This window comes from Drosophila subobscura, chromosome O, assembly GCF_008121235.1.
Source record: "Drosophila subobscura isolate 14011-0131.10 chromosome O, UCBerk_Dsub_1.0, whole genome shotgun sequence".
Classification (NCBI taxonomy): domain Eukaryota; kingdom Metazoa; phylum Arthropoda; class Insecta; order Diptera; family Drosophilidae; genus Drosophila; species Drosophila subobscura.
In genome coordinates, this window is record NC_048533.1 from 29,353,021 (window position 1) to 29,367,854 (window position 14,834).

The following is a 14,834-nucleotide window of genomic DNA, read 5'->3' on the forward strand; positions in this document are numbered from 1 at the left end:
TGGCTCTTGAGACAGGCTCTTGAAGGAGAGAATATCGTTGCCAGCTAATCGAATGCTTGCTTTAACAGCTCAAGGACGAGCAGAAAGGAATGGGAATTTCCTGTTCATTTGACACTTTCATTTAAGGAAACGATTTAGTCTCTCTTCTTAATTTATTGCACATAAAAATGATTGAATTTTAGGAACAAAAAGTAGGAGATAATGTCGAAGGCGGTCATAAATGTCTTGGATTTAATGGCACAAATTGTTCTGTCAAATAAAGCGAATGACTTTGATTCATTTTTAATGTTTCACATAAAAGTATGACTAAATGATTTATTGATTACTTTTTATTTATTCAGAGCAAGGATCAAAGTTTCAGCAAAATCACAGCGGTACCGCTATCCTCTGCTAATGTTAATTTTCTGTTAAGGAATGAAGGTATAAAGATGGGTGTCCGTAAATAAAACAATAACAATGGTCGAATTGGTATTGATTTTATGGAAATATAGTAGTTGGTGCGCTTGTGGAGGTGCCCTTATGGCAAGGGGATTTTAACATAAAACCAAATCATTAAAAAAACATTAAATTATGGAAATATTATTATATTTCGAATCATGGTGGACAAAAGTTAAACGAATGGAACAATAAAAGGGAATTTCTATTCCTCGCATGGCAATATCCAATTCTGGTGGGCATCATTTGAGGGAAGAATATACGAAAATACTATAGACGATCTATAGAAGATCTTCAGTATCTTCTCCCTTATATTATAACATACCAAAATTGTCTCTTGCTGTGGTCTTGCAAGTCCGCTGTGGGTAGTCTCAGTCCGTTTCTCAGCAACAGCTTACCCGACTGCCCGGCCAACAAATACGACAGCGAAAAACTCTTCGTCTTCGTCTTTGCCTTTCAATTGAGTTGCGAGGCACGCACATCGGATTGTTGGCCACTTGATTTTACGAGTTCCCCCCGCAACGGGGTGCGGGTTGGGGGTGTATTGAAATAGAAGCCATCAAATAACTTTCAATTATGTGCGGCATATTATGGCGTTTTGATGAAAACCCTCAACAAAGAGCGGCACTGGCGTGCCCATAAAAAACTGCTCGGTTGACCCAGCGGACACAGTGGACACCATTTCTGGGTGTGCACTTGTAGAACCCCCCAAAGACGCTCAAGTCCTCAATCTAAGGCCCAAAGGTGAAACTCTGCTGCAGCGGGGGGACGGGGGACGCCGCCAACTTGCGCTTTCCATGGCGAGGGCTTTGACAACAAAGCGAAATGGTGGCTAAAGCTCGTGCCCAAAGAGGAGCAGCGCACAGTACGCTCCGCATACGCATTTCAATTAACAAATTATTCGACGTATAAAAACCAAGCGGTGCCCAGGCGACATTTGCATAACCCATTGAGTCGCCAGCCGGTGCAGACTTCCAACCACAACAGAGCTGAGAGTTCGGATTCACGGGGAATTTACTGCAGGTGAAAGCGAAAAGGATGAAGAGCTACGCCTTCCTGATTGCCGCTGTGACGGCGCTGGTCGCCGCACAGGCAGCACCCACCCAAGAGCAGCAGCAGGCACCGCAGTCTGCCACGCAGCTGGCCCTGGACATGTACCAGGGCTGCCTGAAGGATCTGAGTGTGTCGTGTGTGCGGCCCAAGGCGATGCGCTGGTTCAACGCGGCACTGCAGCAGCCGGAAGTGCGACTAACCGATCGTCTGTCGATTGTGCGCACCATGGAAAAATCAGCAACGACTGCGTCCCGCTCCCTCAACGCTGAGGAGCAAATGTTCGATAACATCGATGGCTATCTGGGCAGTCATGCGCTGCGAATCCAGGCACCCGAGTACTTCCGCAGCTCCGAGGCACGTGCCCTGGTGCCCGATTTCCTGCTGCAGAACGCCCTCACCCAGGGCGGAGTTGTGCCGCTGGCAGCCGCCAACGAAGGTGAGTTCTGACTCCTGTTTCGGGGAATTCTAATACTGAGTGCTGCCCGTTTAGGTCGCGGCATGATCCGCAAGGCCATTCTGCCCTTCCTGCTCGGTCTGAAGCTGAAGACAACGGTGCTGGTGCCCCTGGCCCTTGGCCTGATTGCCCTGAAGACATGGAAGGCCATGACTTTGGGTCTGCTCTCCTTGGTGCTGTCGGGTGCTTTGGTCATCTTCAAGATTGCCAAGCCCAAGATCGTCAACTACGAGGTGGTGCACTACCCCAACCACCACCATGTGGAGCATGTGGTGCCCCACCACATTGAGCATGTCGTGCCCCATCACATCGAGCACGTGGTGCCCCACCACATCGAGCACTTCGCCCCCCATCACATTGACCATCATCTGGAGCATCACATCGATCATCATGTGGATCTGCCAGTGGAGCATATCGAGCACTTGGAGCATCCCTCGCCCGCCTGGGACCCTCACGCCTGGGCCCGCTCCTCCCAGGAGCCGCAGGATGCGCAGGACCTCGCCTACGCGGGTCAGAAATAACTCGAAATCGAGTTCCAAGTTGCAACTTTATTTATTTGCTCTAATTTAAGTAGTTGAAACGCTGGGAGCTCGGCGTCTGGTTTGCATTATTTATTTATTTATTGAAAATTGTACAAAAAACAAACCAAAAAAAGCAACAAAAAAAAGGGAGGAAAGTCCAAGCCCAAGGTACTGAGAAGCCAATTAGCTCTTTTAGCCTTTTGTGTAAATACTTCTGCAATAAAAAAACAATGCAAAAATGATGTGCCTAATTGAGGACTTTGCAAGGTAACTTTTCTCTAAGGTTTAATTACCCCAAATAGTTTCTGCAGCCCCGACTGCCGCGCCCTAAAAGGGTTGAAGTCTGACCGTTGGGGTGAAAGCATTTTAAATTTCAGAGCACACAATTCCCAGCTCTTTCTTTTCTCGAAATGTTTTCATGTAAAATTCAAATGCTTTTTCTGAGCTGGCGAAAACATCACATTGTTGGCAAGCTTCCTTCTGCCCCCCAGACCCCAGAGTGCACTTCAATGCAACGAATCCATTTTCTATGAAGTGGAATATCCCGATACCCTGTGCCCCTGTGGCCCACTCCCTGTGGTGTCGCTGCACTGCGTGTGGCATAAAGTGTGCTTGAGCTGGGGAGTAAAACACACTTTGAGAAAGGTTTGCCGAGATGGGGAAGTGTTTTTTGTTCATCGCACATTATTAGCCTACTTTCAGGGGCTCGCGTGCAGCACGCAGGAAGAAGAGGGTAGAAAAGTTTTCGAATTGTATTTATTGCACTCATTTCTCTGGCACGTGTGGGAGTGAAAATCGATGCCCAAACCCACGGACGGCAGCAGGTGCTGGAAAGTAGCCATTGCCACAGTGGCAGCCACATCGACGACAGCACAGCCGTGCAACAATGCAAAATGGCAAATGGCGATGGAGGATGGCGATGTCGATGTCGATGTCGGATGGCGCCAGCAACAAAAGACAGGTAATGGAAACAATACAAAAAGCAAATGGTAACAGCAAAAGCAACAACAAAAGCAACAAAAGCAACAACATTGCATTGACCGAGCGACACTTCATTTATATTTAAGGGGCATGCACTTGGCCGCCATCGCAGGGCCGCCGTTTCTACGCAACAATTTCGAATATGAAAAAGTTTTCCAATTTCATTGGCAACCGCACCGGACCAGAGGAACGTCCAATAGTTTGCAGCAGAAATGCGACCGGAATGGCAAATTGTCCACCAATTGAAGTCGGTGAAACTTTTTAACGAAAAAGAAATAATCAAATAAAAAAAAAAGGGAGAAGCAGAAACTCGCCCGCTATCAAAATCAATTTTCATGGCGAACCGCGCGTAATCAATATACGGGATTCATAATTCACGACGAAGCGAAAAACGTTTCGAAATTCCGGACATGACTTAACCGAAGGGTGTCGCCAGAGCGAGAGGGGGGTGGGGTTGATCCGCACTTGTGTCACTTTCGCTTTCGTTTGCGGGGGAAAAGTACTTTCTATTTCATTGGCATGTCAGCAGGCAGCAGCTCCTGACCCACGGATTTGCATATTCTTTGCTCAATTTTTAATTATGATTTGATGGCCGTAATTAGCTGTTGCAATTTACTGTTTAAAATTATGCGTTGGCATTGCTTTTAATTGCTAGTTTCTGGTGGTTATTGAAGGGATTATGAAGTAAAGGCAGGCCTGGGGAAATTATAGCCGATTACACTTGTTGAAAAGTGGCAAAGAAAAAAGAATCACACGAAATAAAATCAATTTTACATTTAAAATTAATAAAAAGTGTTAAATGCGTATGAAAATCATTTAATTTAAATATGAAGACACTTCCCTTAAATGTTTAAAAATTTTAATTCTATTTATTTCTCCCTTTTTGTATATTTTCTGTTCAAATTTCCTCTCTCAGTGCAGTTTTAATACCACCAAAACATTAAATTCCAAGTGCACCTAAACATCTAAACTTCCTCCTTTTTTCTATGGCAATAATAGCCACTTGAAACTTGTTAAAAGAATGCTAATTGCCAATCAAACTTTTCCTCCTACACTTTCAAGTGATTCAAGAGTCATTCGACCATTTATAATTATGAAAGTTGGGCAAAGAAAATAATATTCTAACTACCGCCCCATTGCCGGATTTTGAGCATTTTTCATGCAGCTCTCAATCTTTGAATTTTAATTATATTTCGGCTGAAACGTTTAGCATAAATTACTTTGTTTATCGAAGCTCTTATCTAATTGCCGAGAACAGGAAGAACTCCAGCAGAATCGAGATTTAATCAGTTAATGGGCAGCAGGAGGGACTTCCTTGGAGTTGCCTCGGGGCAAAAACTGTTGAATGAAGTCGTTTTGCCCCTGCCCCAGCCAACCGGCTTAGAAAATACTTACTCCAATGCGGCCGAGCCGGCACGCGTTTGAAATAAAGCCACATTAAGCATACGACACGTGGTGCGGTAGCCAAAGGCACGCACACAGCCACAACAGCAGCAGCAGTGCAGTGGCAGAGCGACTCGACTCTTTCTGTGTTTTGCTTTGCTTCATTCATGTCTTTTTCGGAGCATTTCTTTTGCGCCGCCATTCGCTGGCGACACTTGCGACACTCGGGAGAGAGGGAGAGAGGGAGAGAGGGAGAGACGCCGACAGACGCCGCTGAGGCTAAAACATTGGGAGTATAAAAATCGTGAACAATAGAAAAACGATTATTAAACGCAATTGTGCCAGCACTGAGGCAACAGCAGCGGCAGACAGAGCGAAACCAAACAAAGCAGTTAACAAAATGGCCAAACTGCTCCTTGTGATTGTCGGCGTGACAGCCCTGATGGCTGTGGCCCAGGCGGCGGCAGGCGCCTCCACGCAGCAGCAGTTGCCGCTGCAGCGGCTGATTGCCGAGGAGCAGCACAAATGCGCCACGGGGCAAGACTCGATGGCCTGCATCAAAGAGCGTGCCATGCGCTTCGTGGACAATGTGATGAGCAAAGACAGCTACAAGGTAAGAAATTAAACATCAAACTGGAGTCCCGCTGGTTGCAGCTGTTTAATCTCTCCCCCCGCTTAGCTGTCCAACCTGGAAGTGCGCTCCAATGGGCAGAAGGCGAGCCCGGTCCATGATGCACGTGCAAGAGCCAGCAGCAGTGCCGATGGCTTCATGGATGCCCTCGAGAACTACATCCAGGGACACGATGTCAGCATGAACTTGCCCATGGCCGATGCCAAGATCACCGTCTCGGCACGCAATCTGGCCAACGATGAGCTGAGCTTGAATCTGCAGCTGAACGGCGACGAAGAAGATGGCGCCGCTGTCGATGGTGAAGCCAGGGGTAAGAAGGGCAACATCTTCAAGAAGGGTGGGTTGATTTCTGCATGCTCTTTGGCCACACAACAGACACTGGGCAACGTTTATTAACCCATGTGGATGCTCCCTTTTGCAGGCAAGAAGCATCGTCTCCGCAAGCTGGCCATGCCCATTCTGGTGCTCATCCTGCTGAAGGCCATCACCGTCATTCCCATGGCCATTGGCATACTGAAGATCAAGGCCTTCAATGCCCTGGCCCTGGGCTTCTTCTCTTTCCTAGTCTCGGTTGGTTTGGCCATTTTCCAATTGTGCAAAAAGGTAAGCCCCAGCCTCGATACTAAAACGCACCTCCAATTGTCTTCCAGGCATTCGCTGGCTGTGGTAATTAGAGAGTGGAGTGAGTCGGTGAGAGGCGTTGAGTGGCGTGAGTGAGTTGTGGCGACGATTAGGATTAGGTGTCCATAAGGACTCGTACAATATGCACGTATGTATAAGAATATTCCCCCACAGAAAGAGTGCGCGCACGCTGGGGTAAGTCGAGCCAGAATCCTCGCCCACAACCCGCTCCCGCTTCCCCAAACTGACACTCTCAAACCACACACCACTTCCCGCACACCAAAATGTGCATTTAATCGTTTGTCTTTTTTGGCCCCAAGCCAGAGGGAAACAATGTGCTAAAGTTGCTCCTCTTTTTGCTCCCAACAGATTGCCCATGATCATCATCACACCGCCCACATTACCGCCCATGGGCCATGGGATGGTCGCACTTTTGGCGCCCTTGCCGCTGCCATTCCCGCACCCGTTGTGGAGCAGCCACAGCAGCTGGCAGTTGCCCAGGACATGGCCTACAAGGGCTATGCCTAAGCCGCAAAAACCAGAGGGACCAGAGAGAGGAGAGCGGGGAGTGGAGAGTGGAGAGCGGAGCATCAAGGGCCAAATGATTTGTTAATTGTTTAAAGTTGTTTGTGGCTTTTGTTGCTGCCTGGCATCCTCCCCCCGTTAACCTCCTGCGTTGCTGCACCTTTTCTTTAGACTTTACTTATAATATTTATTAACTATTTATTGAAAACAACAAACAAAAGAGAATGAAAACAACCCAGAGAGAAGGCAGAAAACCCGAAAAATAAAGAGTAGCAGAATAAACCTATGCCTTGAACATGCTCAGACTTTGATTTCACGGGCAGGTCGGAGGTCAGTCGGTAATCCTTAATCTTTAAGGCCTTGCCCGAGGCCATCGACAGACTTCGAACTGAATGAACCCCGGAGACGGGAAGGCGGATCCTAATTAACGTTGGTACACCTCCGGTGGGTGGAAGTCTCCGCCTCCGTCTCCGGCACTCGACCAATTTCACTTGGCATTCAATATTTATAGGCCAGTGCTGTGGCGGCGGGGAGGCACAGCAATTGCGTCCTAATTAGCCAAATTTAATCTACAACCAACCAGCCCAGGCCAGCCCAAACCCACAGCAGAATATCTAATTAAACATTCCACTCAAGCACCCTGGGGCTTGGGGCACGGACCGACCGGCTTTGGCAATCGATTAAATTGATCCATTCCCACTGAATATAATTTAAAAATTTAAATTTCTTTGCTTTTCACTTGCGCGAAAGCTGACAGCCACCGAAGAGTGAAAGTCTTTCAGTTTCAGCACCCACAGATCAGGAACATTTCCAACTAACCATTGAATGCTCTTCGGTCAGCGAAGCATGTTTGCCCAACAGCCAAATAAATCTTTGATTGGCCGCACAAATAGAATAGGAAAATAATCACAAAATAAATGCCTGCCAGCTACGATTGCGCTCAACTGCACCACGAAGGTTTTACCAGGAATTCGGGATAAAGTATGCCAGAACGGAGACCACGACTAGAACATACCCAGTATATGCTCCCCAGCTACTTAACGCACTAAATGCTCTCTGATCAAAGCGCAGACATACCCGCACACCTCGGGGCTAGGATATTCTACATAGCTCGAGCTTAATTTGAAAAGCAATGCTGGCAAATAGTTGGGTCAAGCATTCATTTTCCCCGGTTCCCCCAATCCCAGAACTCAATAAAGTGTGAAAATTGGCTGAATCGATGAATTTTCGGCCAATGGCCCCACGCTGTTTGCAATTTTTCACAGATTTTATGCCAATTTATCAGGCGACTGCACAGAGGTTGGAGTACTCGGGGGGTACCTCTGGACAGCTGGACAGCCGGCGCCACTTTCATAATCGTAATCGGCATGCATGAGGACGCTGTTTTTGGGCAGCACACACACAACACACACCTCAGCTCAGCCTGGCCAAGACACGGACATATGGAAATTTATCGAGCGACATAAAGTTGTCGGCTCTTTGGTTTGGCACGAACCAAGCTAAAAGTGTGGCGTTGGAGCTGCTCACAAATTTCTTTTATCGCTGGGATAACTGCAAAGTGATACACATAAAAATTAGACAGCGACACCTGTTGCATTATTTACAAACGACAATTGAATAACACCTGGGATGGAGGAGTTGGATGGAGCAATGAAATTTTGGCATCCAGCTGCAGAGATTTTTGATTGTGATTGTGCAACGCTTAGAAGTTTGCCAAAGTTGTTGACAATTTCGCTGTATCTTCGGTGAAATGGAAATGGCAGTCACTAGGCGTGAAGTAATTACAAGTAAAGTTTGATACTTTTTTGTTCGTTTTTTATGAATTTGTTATAATATTTTTATATATCTGGATTAGTAGTTTAAAATAAATCAAATACAAATACACAAAAATGTGTACCTTGGGCTTTAAGTTTATAATTTTAATGAAAATGATCAAACTTTGGCTCTTAACAACTAAAATCGAAGAAGGAATCAATGCCATTACATGGTAAAAAAAAAAAAAAAATTATGTCACAGTTTAAAAGTCATTTAAAAGGCTCGAAAAATTATATTTTGGCTTAAAATATCTTCAGGTAAAGCCAACGCATCAGAATGAATAATAAATCCATTGAAAACTTACTCAATTCTCTTTAATATCCATTAACTTTCGAGTAAAAAAAATATATAATCCACTCATTCCGACCTACAACCGAAGAACCAAATCCCGCTCAGTTTCTGCAAAGTAAATAAATAAAATAAATTCACAATTTAATCTTTTACTCCTGACCCGCATATTGATTGCGGAATGAATGCACAATCAAGGAGTCAACGGCATCTGTGTGCTTGTCCGCCTGGAAATGTCAGCTAAGAATTTACTACAGCTATTGATCCATGGCAGGACTCCTTCCAGACGTTTTGATTATGTGCATCCAAATGCACAAGGACTGCCGTAAATGAAAACCAATTATCCCGGCCAACAATTGATGCATGAAGTTATGATAATGAGAAGCAATTACCATTGGAAATTCCTGACTAAATCATTGCGCCAATTAGAAACATTGAATATGCAAGAGAAGAGGATGAAGGGAAGCCGTCCGGTGCCCAGATGTTTGACCCAAATGAAGCAAGAAACGTGTCTGCGGCAAATGTGTCACAAGTAAAAATGAAAATCTATTTCGTAATCCAACAAAAGGTGCACATGATAAGTGAATTCAGCAAACAGTTCCGCATACACGACAGGCAGACAAACAAAGAGCAAAGACAAATCCAATCAGGAGTAGGAGGTGGAGCCGGCAGTTCAATACCTAAACGTAGGTGAGTTCCGTACTGATTTCTTGCATCGAAATTTGACACAATACGCTGAAATATGTACGTGCCGCCCCAAGCCCTTCGATCTGGCTTTCTTGCGGCCAGTCGCGTAAGAGTTGACTGCCCGCATACTAAATAGGAAGCAAAAGTTTATTTTCATCGGAGCGTCAGCAATGCAACTTTGGCCAGAAGACCAAAAGGCTGGCCCAAGGCGGGGGTGGCCAATACATATGTCTGGCCGATATGGAAAGCGAAGAAAGCGCTGAAGACATGCGTTAGTGGCCGGCCAGTGGCGGTGGGCCTGCGTGTGGACAACCCAGATAGTAATTTTTTTGGTGAAAAACTTTTTGGACATTTGCTTTCCGTGGACACTTGGCTTAGGGTTCGGCTTCGGCCCCGTTGGCGTTCCAGCAGTCTCGTCACTCGATTTCGTTGCTGAAAACCGAAAAAGTGTACGCTCCAAAATACTTGCAGGCAGGCCAGGCCCTCTGCCACTGTCTGCCTTTGGTGGCTCTCTTGAGTGTGTGGGGAGCGGCAGTATAAAACCGTTGTCGCTCGCACAACTGTCCAACATTGTCGTCGCATCGACCTCGCCGTGAACACTACGCGCTCTGGTAGTGTCTATCCATTATATTTGTCTATCTATCTATAAAGTGTGGAGATCCGATCCAAACAGAATGGCCATCCGTTTTACGTCCTTGCTCGCGGTCGGTTGCGTGCTGCTGGTGTCCGGTGCAGTGTCTGGGGCTGCCATCGAGGGCAATGCGGTCACTCCGCGCATCCACAGCTCCGATGAGCTGATCTCGACCATTGTGGATAAGTGCTTCCATGCCAATGCCATGCATTGTCTCAAGGAGAAGGTGCTGACCTATCTGGACACGATGGCCCATGTGGAGGAGGAGGTCAGTGGCCGTGCCTTCGATGACGATGTCATCGACAAGGTCATCGTGGATCGCATTGGCCGCATTCTGCACTCCAACGAGATGCGTCTCCAGCTGCCAGAGACCTTCTTCGCTGGCTCCGTGATGACCTATCGCGCTGATCGCGGCTTCGATCTGGAGCTGCCCAAAGAGGAGGGTGCGTAGAGTCAGCCGTGACCCCAGCTCGAACCCACAATGACCTCTTTATGTCTCTTTTAGGTCGCGCTGAGAAGAAGAACAAGGACAAGCTCTTCCTGCCTCTGCTGCTGCTGATGAAGCTGAAGCTGAAGGTGGTCATGCCCATTCTGCTGGCTCTGATCGGCCTGAAGGCCACCAAGGCTCTGATCCTGTCCAAGATCGCCATCAAGCTGGTGCTGGGCTTCCTCATCTACAATCTCATCCAGAAGCTGGGCGGCATGAAGATGAACATGGTGCCCATGCCTGCCCCGGCCATGGAATACGGTGTGCCCAGCACCACGGCCTCCTCGTACGATCCCAGCAGCTGGGAGCCCATGAACAGCGGCCCCTATGCCCGTTGGGACTCGCAGAACCTGGCCTACAGCTCCTACCATCCCAGCAGCTCCTCCTCCTACTCGTCCGGCTCCTCGTCGAGCTCCTCCCCCAGCTCCTCGTCCAGCTACAGCTCCTCCTCCTAGATCAGGCGCCAAGCCCAACGCCCCCCTGCCGCTTTATGTGTACATACCATACATACCAAGGAATACCGAGGATGCCATCCCGTCCGAGCACAATCCGGAGGGTGGCTCCGCGAGTCAACAAACAGACCAAATGGAAACGGAACATGCCTAGGCCATAGTTTTAGTTGTTTAAGGTGAAGCATGCGAGGGAGTTTTTAGCCATTCTTCAGCTGCCCCACAGACCACTCCATCCCCCACCCACATAGCCACTGCCCAGCCCCACTTCTACTCCTCTACTTCTTCCCCTTCTGTTCGCAATTTCTCTATTAGTTCTCTATCGACCAAAAATCAACCCACTACTGAATTGAAATATTATTTATTTAATTTATTAAAATGCAAAAATTGAAAACATTTATCCAAAACGATTATTCAATCATTTCGTGATCACAGAAGGCGCTCTTGGGTCTAATCGATTGGGGTCTACGTGGTTTTATATGACAGAAGGAACTTAGCCAAGTGGCCTGTAAAACCTACACTGGAGATACCCTACAAAGGCATGGATCGTAGGGATCATAATTTATATAATACAAATTATGAAATAAAAACTATTTTTTGATTTGTATTCTGAGAAAAGGATCAGAAATAAATCTTATTTTCAATTTTTATAATACAAATTTAAGAAAATAGAATTATTTGGTATTTTTATATTTTTTAATTCGGATAAACCTGTTTCAGAATTATGTAAAAGCACTCAAAATTTAAGAATTTGACAAAATGATTTATTGATGAAATTTAATAATTTAATTGAAAATATAACAAAAATCAAACTTACCCCAAAAATAACTCGTACGCCGCTTGGATAGTGTATTTCCGATTTGCATGTTGAAAAGCCGTCGGTAATTGCGTCAATGGCCTGTCCAACTGAATGATGTTCTAACTGATTGTGGGTTTAGTGATTTTAGAATCTGGCAGCACGCAAGTCGCTGGTCACTCAACAAAATTGCTCTGAGGCACGACAAGCACTTCCCTTTCACTTGGAGACTAATTAAAGGTGTGCAGGGCCGCAAATTGATGACAAATGAGTCAATCAGAATCGAGTCGGCAGCTGTTTTGCCCAAAAACTAAGGGCCATGGACCATGGACTAAGTAAAGGTGTTTGGCTGTGAGCCTCAAGTGTATTTAAGCTGCGTTCAAGGAATATTTCTAGTCAGTTGGAAAACTGCGATAGAATGTTGGTCCACCACTGGTTAATGCTCTGCCTGAGCTGGACGCTGTGCGGGGCTGATTTTGACTCGGAAACCGAGGTGGGAAAGTTCCTGAGGCACCTGGAAGTCATTCCGGATATAATAGAAACAGGGCCACAGGAGTTTCTCAATGTGAGTAAAATCCCGGAGGGATCACGGCCTTGAATACGTATTCCCTCCCCTCTTAGGTCACGTATCTGGGATCTATTGAAGCGGATCGCGCCGTGGAGCTGCAGCCCATGCTTGTGCGCGATGAGCCCTATGTGGCCTGGAGCGCACCCATGACGAACTACTACACGCTGCTGATGATCGACCCGGATGCGCCCAGCGCCCAGCAGCCCTCGGCGCGGGAATTTCTGCACTGGATGGTGCTCAACATTCCCGGCAATCAGCTCATCATGGGGGATGTTCGCGTCGGCTATGTGGGAGCCATACCGGCCTCTGGCAGTGGCATGCACCGCTATGTCTTTCTGCTCTACAGGCAACGGGACTACTGTAAATTCAATTTCCCCAAGCTGCCCAAGCACATTCTAACGGGACGCAGCAACTTCAAAAGCATGGAATTCGCGAGACGCTACAAGCTTGGCTATCCGGTGGCTGGCAATGTCTTCACTGCCGGCTGGAGCACCGATGTCCCAGCCCTGTTCGACTCCATCTCGCAAGGGGCGCACCAAAAAGAAACCACGAAAAAATTGGGAACGACAAATTAATTTAAAGATTAACACAACGACACTTTTGCAGAAATAAACACACACAAAAAACATAAAAAAAAAACAAATGTTTTGATTAGTTTTTAAACACATTGCGAAAACCGTGAAAATAGCGCGGGACCGACATGCGTACGTGACTCATTTTCTCGCTCATTCCTTGGTTTCTTTTCTCCCGCTCACTCCACTGCAGCCCAGTACGACTCCATCTCGCAAGGGGCGCACAAAAAGGAAACCACAAAAAAATTGGAAACGACAAATTGATGTAAAGATGAACACAACTACACTTTAGCAGGAATAAAACACAAACAAAAAATAACAAACAAAAAATTGTTCGATTAGTTGTTAAACACTTTCCGAAATCCGCGAAAATATCGCGGGACCGACATGCGTACGTGACTAAGTGACTCGCTCATTCCTTCCATTCTTCTTCTCTCCCGCTCATTCCAATGCTCCAGCAACTGGTCAAACGGTTAAAAATCCGCTCTCCCATTTGCAGAATAGGCAAGCAATAAGGAAGAGGAGACCATGGAAGATGACAGAAGAGAGCATGGAATTTGCGAGACGCTGCTAGCTTGGTTATGTCACTGCCGGATGGAGCACCGAAGTGCTCCATCTCGCGAGGGACACATCAACAAATCACGCAGTAACACTTTTTTAGCATTAACACACCGAAAACAAATTTTAATTATTTGGTAAACACTGCGAAATCCGTGAAAATAGCGCGGGACCGATGCGTACGTGACAAAATTTGTTTCGCTAACTCCTTGTCTTCGCTTCCTTGTCTTCCTCGCTTGTCTTTTGCTTCTCTCTCTCAGCGCATGACCACATAGAAGAACAGCAATTTAACACTCTTCTGCTCACACCCCTATTCAAGCAAGCAAAACGTAGCGGAATTAGCGTGCAATAAGGAAGAGGAACAGGCTGGAGATCGTGGGAGAAGACAGAAGAGAGAATGAGCGAGCATCTCCACCGCTCTCTCAGCTGCATTCACCGTTCCAAGCGTTATCTTTCCATTTATTTAAATGTAAGTATGTGTGTATGCACATATGTATGTATGGGACGGTTTAATACATTAAATGCAAGTAAATGTCCCTAACATATGTACATATGTATATTAAGATCATAGCATTCCTGGCCTTTTTCGTTGCCTATTGTTCCAGCAGTCTATAATTTAATTTTGGAAAATGTCGAGCTCCGAGGCTGCCGAATGCTTTGGAAAGCATGGAATAGTTCCAGATATACTCCCTGCGGCGCCCGCTGCACTGCTCAAGGTAGGTTCCCAATAGGCGGTTGACCTCCAGTTGACCTCTCTGACCTCCAGTAACTCCTCGTAGGTCACCTATGCAGCCGGCCTGGTCGTCGACAAGGGAGCCGAACTGACGCCCACTCAAGTCAAGGCTCATCCGACTGTGGAATGGGACGCTGAGCCGGGTGCGATGTACACGCTCCTGTTAACCGATCCGGATGCGCCCAGTCGCAAGGAGCCCAAGTTCCGTGAGTGGCATCACTGGCTCGTGGTGAACATACCCGGAAATAAGATCGCGACAGGGGACGTGCTCACCGAATATGTGGGCGCAGGGCCGCCCGATGGCACGGGTCTGCATCGCTACGTGTTCCTGCTGTTCAAGCAGAAGCAGAAGCTGTCCTGCAAGGAGAAACGCATACCCAAGACCAGCGGCGACAATCGGGCCAAGTTCAGCACCAGCAAGTTCGTGGCGAAGTACGATCTTGGCACTCCTGTGGCCGGCAACTTCTTTCAGGCCAAGTACGACAGCTATGTGCCCCAGCTGTACAAGCAGCTCTCGGGCAAGAAGTAGCATTAAATATAGTCACAAATTGTATGTCTGATAACTATTAAAATTCGCATTGAAGCGCGACGAGTAATTAGCCGCGAGCTTCTCGATCGGTGGACGGGGTTCGCTTTTCCCAATAAA

At 46.9% G+C, this 14,834-nt stretch overlaps 5 protein-coding genes across 6 annotated transcripts; all 5 read left to right on the top strand.

Moving 5' to 3' along the window:
* Positions 1 to 1,394: 1,394 nt before the first annotated feature.
* LOC117897321 lies at positions 1,395 to 2,525 on the top strand. Its single transcript, XM_034806092.1, has 2 exons — positions 1,395 to 1,924; positions 1,979 to 2,525. Exons 1-2 carry the CDS (start codon positions 1,474 to 1,476, stop codon positions 2,461 to 2,463), a joined length of 936 nt encoding a protein of 311 aa, XP_034661983.1. The 5' UTR covers positions 1,395 to 1,473; the 3' UTR covers positions 2,464 to 2,525.
* A 2,554-nt stretch (positions 2,526 to 5,079) lies between these two features.
* LOC117897018 lies at positions 5,080 to 6,648 on the top strand. 2 transcript variants are annotated; one of them, XM_034805589.1, is made up of 4 exons: positions 5,080 to 5,440; positions 5,507 to 5,795; positions 5,880 to 6,061; positions 6,449 to 6,648. In XM_034805589.1, the coding sequence occupies exons 1-4, from the start codon at positions 5,228 to 5,230 to the stop codon at positions 6,605 to 6,607; spliced, it is 843 nt and encodes a 280-aa protein (XP_034661480.1). In that variant the 5' UTR covers positions 5,080 to 5,227; the 3' UTR covers positions 6,608 to 6,648. The 2 variants fall into 2 exon arrangements, with proteins under 2 accessions (XP_034661480.1, XP_034661481.1); XM_034805590.1 differs by having other exon boundaries at positions 5,507 to 5,768.
* A 3,327-nt stretch (positions 6,649 to 9,975) lies between these two features.
* On the top strand, positions 9,976 to 11,245 carry LOC117896979. Its single transcript, XM_034805534.1, has 2 exons — positions 9,976 to 10,468; positions 10,531 to 11,245. Exons 1-2 carry the CDS (start codon positions 10,069 to 10,071, stop codon positions 10,965 to 10,967), a joined length of 837 nt encoding a protein of 278 aa, XP_034661425.1. The 5' UTR covers positions 9,976 to 10,068; the 3' UTR covers positions 10,968 to 11,245.
* Positions 11,246 to 12,144: 899 nt separating this feature from the next.
* Positions 12,145 to 12,915, top strand: LOC117896848 (protein D1). Its single transcript, XM_034805372.1, has 2 exons — positions 12,145 to 12,322; positions 12,379 to 12,915. Exons 1-2 carry the CDS (start codon positions 12,176 to 12,178, stop codon positions 12,898 to 12,900), a joined length of 669 nt encoding a protein of 222 aa, XP_034661263.1. The 5' UTR covers positions 12,145 to 12,175; the 3' UTR covers positions 12,901 to 12,915.
* Positions 12,916 to 14,034: 1,119 nt separating this feature from the next.
* On the top strand, positions 14,035 to 14,787 carry LOC117896222 (protein D2). Its single transcript, XM_034804356.1, has 2 exons — positions 14,035 to 14,171; positions 14,235 to 14,787. The coding sequence occupies exons 1-2, from the start codon at positions 14,085 to 14,087 to the stop codon at positions 14,715 to 14,717; spliced, it is 570 nt and encodes a 189-aa protein (XP_034660247.1). The 5' UTR covers positions 14,035 to 14,084; the 3' UTR covers positions 14,718 to 14,787.
* The last annotated feature ends 47 nt before the right edge of the window (positions 14,788 to 14,834 follow it).

Excerpts from the sequence above, each read along its gene's own strand:
- LOC117897321 (XM_034806092.1), top strand. The coding sequence starts at position 1,474 with ATGAAGAGCTACGCCTTCCTGATTGCCGCTGTGACGGCGCTGGTCGCC. Across the intron at positions 1,925-1,978 it reads GCTGGCAGCCGCCAACGAAG|GTCGCGGCATGATCCGCAAG; the intron begins GTGAGTTCTGAC and ends CTGCCCGTTTAG.
- LOC117897018 (XM_034805589.1), top strand. The coding sequence starts at position 5,228 with ATGGCCAAACTGCTCCTTGTGATTGTCGGCGTGACAGCCCTGATGGCT. Across the intron at positions 5,441-5,506 it reads TGAGCAAAGACAGCTACAAG|CTGTCCAACCTGGAAGTGCG; the intron begins GTAAGAAATTAA and ends CCCCCCGCTTAG. Across the intron at positions 6,062-6,448 it reads TTTTCCAATTGTGCAAAAAG|ATTGCCCATGATCATCATCA; the intron begins GTAAGCCCCAGC and ends TGCTCCCAACAG.
- LOC117896979 (XM_034805534.1), top strand. The coding sequence starts at position 10,069 with ATGGCCATCCGTTTTACGTCCTTGCTCGCGGTCGGTTGCGTGCTGCTG. Across the intron at positions 10,469-10,530 it reads GGAGCTGCCCAAAGAGGAGG|GTCGCGCTGAGAAGAAGAAC; the intron begins GTGCGTAGAGTC and ends TGTCTCTTTTAG.
- LOC117896848 (XM_034805372.1), top strand. The coding sequence starts at position 12,176 with ATGTTGGTCCACCACTGGTTAATGCTCTGCCTGAGCTGGACGCTGTGC. Across the intron at positions 12,323-12,378 it reads GGCCACAGGAGTTTCTCAAT|GTCACGTATCTGGGATCTAT; the intron begins GTGAGTAAAATC and ends CTCCCCTCTTAG.
- LOC117896222 (XM_034804356.1), top strand. The coding sequence starts at position 14,085 with ATGTCGAGCTCCGAGGCTGCCGAATGCTTTGGAAAGCATGGAATAGTT. Across the intron at positions 14,172-14,234 it reads CGCCCGCTGCACTGCTCAAG|GTCACCTATGCAGCCGGCCT; the intron begins GTAGGTTCCCAA and ends AACTCCTCGTAG.